Source organism: Echinococcus granulosus, assembly GCF_000524195.1.
Source record: "Echinococcus granulosus chromosome Unknown EG_S00003, whole genome shotgun sequence".
NCBI lineage: Eukaryota > Metazoa > Platyhelminthes > Cestoda > Cyclophyllidea > Taeniidae > Echinococcus > Echinococcus granulosus.
The window spans coordinates 1,420,282-1,424,192 of NW_020170383.1; the positions used below are offsets into that span (position 1 = coordinate 1,420,282).

Sequence of the window (3,911 nt, forward strand, 5' to 3'; positions counted from 1 at the left end):
TCTGCTTTCGCCCAAATGCGCAGTCACACGCTGGTTGCGAGTTGCCATCTCTGGATATGTAGCCGTCAAGTTAAGGCTTAAAACAGAAGGCTGCAGAAAACCGGCGAGTAATGCACTTTATGTGAACTTTGGAATTTAAATTATCTTTGAACGTCAAGCTGTATAATGGGTTCTTTTAGATTCGCTACATTTCCAAGGTGGAATTTCTGCAAATTTCTGCAAAAAACAATCATCCCGACATAATGTACTGTTTCTGTCATTTTAAACATTTGTTCAATCGCAGTTCCTACTGGTAAAGATGCGAAATTATTCCATCGTTCTTCATTTCACCGACTGTATGACGCAAAATAGAGTCACCATCTGCACAGACATAAGCTCGACTGATCCGAAGCACAATACTTTGAGGAAAACCTCGTAGACATGCCCGCTGTGACAGCACCTAAACCCTAACTGCTACTCATTTCATTACCCGATCTCAACGGCCGGAGGAGTCCTTTGCCCTGTGGTTTTCATCTTGGTCAAGTTTACTGTAGTGCAGATGCTGCCGTCGACGCCTTCCCTTAGTGCTGCCAACAGGCGCCCGTGCGCATGGCCGCACCCCACCGGAGCGATGATCGCGTCCGGTTCCCAACACAGACGTATGCACACGCGCATGCATGTGCGACCGTATGTAGGCATGCCTGCCACTGCCAGCGCTCGCGCAGCGTGCCGCGAGCAACGCTCTCAATGCGGCGTACAACACCGACTGCGACTGTCTGACGTCCGATGACGCATCGACGTGGTGCGCGCATGAGACTGCGCACACGCGTCTGCCCACCAAAATAATCAATAGCACGCATGCTTGTGCGCGCGTGCGTATCTGCGCCTTCCCCCACTTTCGCCTCCCATTGCCTCTCCCCTTGTCCTCCTTCGCCTTCGCTCTCCCTACGCTACACTTCCCCTGGATCCGAGTCACCATCACCATCTTTCCAGGAGCAACACAAAATCAGTTATTTGACCACAACGTGGCAGGGCGCAGTAGCGTCTCTGAGGCAAGCGGTCTGTTCTCACGCCTGACACCCCATAACTTGACGGGTGCTTTCTAGGTATGGGGACATGTTTTACAAACACACACGCTCATGATCTCCGCGCTTTTACAAGACTGTGATTTGTACTTTAAACCTCCAGTTACGTGTTGGCGGCTATGCAATTATTCCATTATCAAGCGATATGGCATTATTTCATGCGTCTCGTAAGCACTTTGCTAAACTTAGATTTAGTTCAATTTTCAGCCCTAATGGAAGCTGACCCAAAGCACAAGAAGGTGGTTTGCATTGTTGTTTATCAGTAGTTGCATGTGCCCCTCAGGCACTTTTAATATAAAATGTCCAACGGAGTCCTACCTAATTTGATCCGTACTTGCTACAAGTAGCCATCTATCGTTATGCATTAAGTGTAGCAATTAGCGAATGCAATTTCCTTGAGTGTGGCCATTGGCCTACCCTCCAAACTCGGGTAAACCCTTGTCCCCACATTAAGCTGCCGTTGTGCTGTGCATTCACAACATGATTATTAAAAACGTGAATCCGAGTTAGAGCAGTCGAAACTTGGGCTGTATTGTGTTGGAGAACTGCTAAATTAATTAATTGCTTTAGTCCCAATAATATATATTTATAGAGGAATTACTATATCCACCGCTCTAGATGTTTAACTGGTCACTTCTGTCATCATCCATGATGCACAACTGATGAAGCTTCTGGGCATTCATCATGAACAAGGAAAATCTAACGGCCTAGGAGTTTTCCTTTACACTATGAAAGGATTGTTTTACGATAGACTAGCAATTTGTAATTCACTACTACCCAAAGGGCCCCATTTCCTTGACCTGTTTCGAAACGTACTGTGTTACCTTAAAAGTGAACTCACATACACCTACAGTCCTGAGCAGATTCAGATGAAAAAACTTACTCCGTTGGCCAGTCCACACAACAGTCCGTTTTTGACGGATCAATCTGTCGCTGACGGTCTAATGTTGACTCAATAGAATAACTACGGAACTCAGTAAGATTTACACAGACGACTTTTCTTCTTATCCAAAAGATCTAAATGACAGGAATTGCTTTGCAAAAGAGCATACTCCCACAGCCTATGGACTGAAGACAGCGAACGTAAATCACATTACTTCTTTTTTAATATCTTGAGTAAGATCACAACTGCTATCAGCTGTGAGAAATACCATCGCTGAGGCTGGAGGCTCTCCACTCGTAACTATGACTACAAGTTTATCTGGCTAATTCTAGTGAGTGTCTTACACAAGCGCCCTTCATCTTTGGTTGTATCACTGCTGATTTTTCAAGACTAAGACGTCAAAAGTCGTCATTGAAACCAGCCCAAAACTAACAAGAGAAATGGGGTAGTCATTTGTATATTAATGCGGTAAATAAAGCATGCTGGAGGTGGGAGAATAGAGCAAGAGGGACAAGGGGGTGAAGTAGAGATAGAACAGGCTTGCACAAAAAGTTGCTTACCAAAAGGAACCAGTCGGCATATACGTATGTACACAATTCCTCGTCATACACGTACACACACACACACACACAACTCAAGCAAGTGATGGCAATCCTAACCACCGGTTTTTACCTTGGACTGCTTTCCTTGTGTTTAATTTACTCATGTATAATCGAAATTCATACTGTTGGCCTCGGATTTCGAAGAAAAAGTAGTTTAGATAGACAATTGGTCAGGATGGCGCGAAAAATCATTCGAAATATCGTGATCGAGAAGAGGCGTGCATGTGTATGCATGCACGTGGGTGTTGTCAGCGTGAGGGTGCATGCAGAAGTGATTGTGTGTATATAGAAAAGAGGCGACAAGGCCTGGCGCATAAGAGCTACGAAAAAGCTTCAGGGCAGGCACATTTGGGCCGACGAAAACCAGCGGTGGTCGGGCGGTGCACCTGACGATGTGGGCGTCGAAGGATTGGCCGATGGTTTTACCCCACCGTCAAGGACTGGCGCGCCAGTCATGAAGTCGTCACCGAGGGCCATTCGACCTGCAGTTCCAGGGCTGGTGTAACCGCTGGTGCTGGTGGTAGTGTCCATCGAGGATGGGGTGTTGGTGGGATAACAAGCGCGCGGATTTGGTGACGTCATAGGACCAGCCTGCGGTGGCGGCTGCTGCGGCTCAATGTTGTAGCCGCCCGCGTAATAACCTGCAGTAGCCGGGCTGCCTCTGTGGTGGTAGGCTGGTGGCATACCCCGCACACTACCTGAGGGCGGAGGATAGCCCATTCCCGGCGGTCCGTACAGCGTCTCCTGTTGTTGTTGTGTTGGTGGGGGGTGGTGAGGCGCCATTGTATTCGCATACAGCGGACGGCCTTGCGGATCAGAGGCGTAGGGACCGTTGCCCCATGAACGCTGTGGGTAGGCAGCTTCATTCATGGCTGAAGAGACAGGGTCATTAGGCTCATAGTTGTAAGGGAGTAAATGGGAATAAGCTAACAGTAATCAAAGCGGACAAGAGGCTAGGCACGAAGTCGAGCGTGGATATACAGGTTTCAAAAGATTTCCTAACCAGCTATTCTTTGACCTAAAAAATGAAGTACACAGCGGCCTCTCGGTAATTGTTAGTCAACTGTGCAAACGGAGGACTCAGACTGCAGGCAATCCAAACAATATCAATATTCCAAAAACCTTTTTATATGGACTAAAATAGAGCATGCGCGCTTCTCTTATCTTATTCATTTGACCCATTAAAGTGCTTGCTAGAGAGAAGAAAAAGAGAGGCAAATCGTGTGCCCCACTTTCCGCATGCAGTAAATCGGATGGAGGAACGACTACCGGTATGGGAGAGAACGGACGCGCGTACTGACGCACGCACGCGGCCCGCTTTCCGGCGTGGACAGCCAACGGCCGCCGAAGTGTTGCGTGTGT

At 47.7% G+C, this 3,911-nt stretch overlaps 1 protein-coding gene across 1 annotated transcript in view; it reads right to left on the reverse strand. All coding sequences in view use genetic code 11, as the record gives it.

The window, feature by feature from the left end:
• Positions 1 to 2,882: 2,882 nt before the first annotated feature.
• Positions 2,883 to 3,911, reverse strand: part of EGR_00839 (Catenin beta) — a gene marked incomplete at both ends in the record, with an annotated part of 12,937 nt that continues 11,908 nt past the window's right edge. Inside the window, one exon of the mRNA XM_024490088.1 lies at positions 2,883 to 3,421. Coding sequence (XP_024355491.1) covers positions 2,883 to 3,421 — 539 coding nt within the window. The remainder of the gene's footprint in view (positions 3,422 to 3,911) is intronic.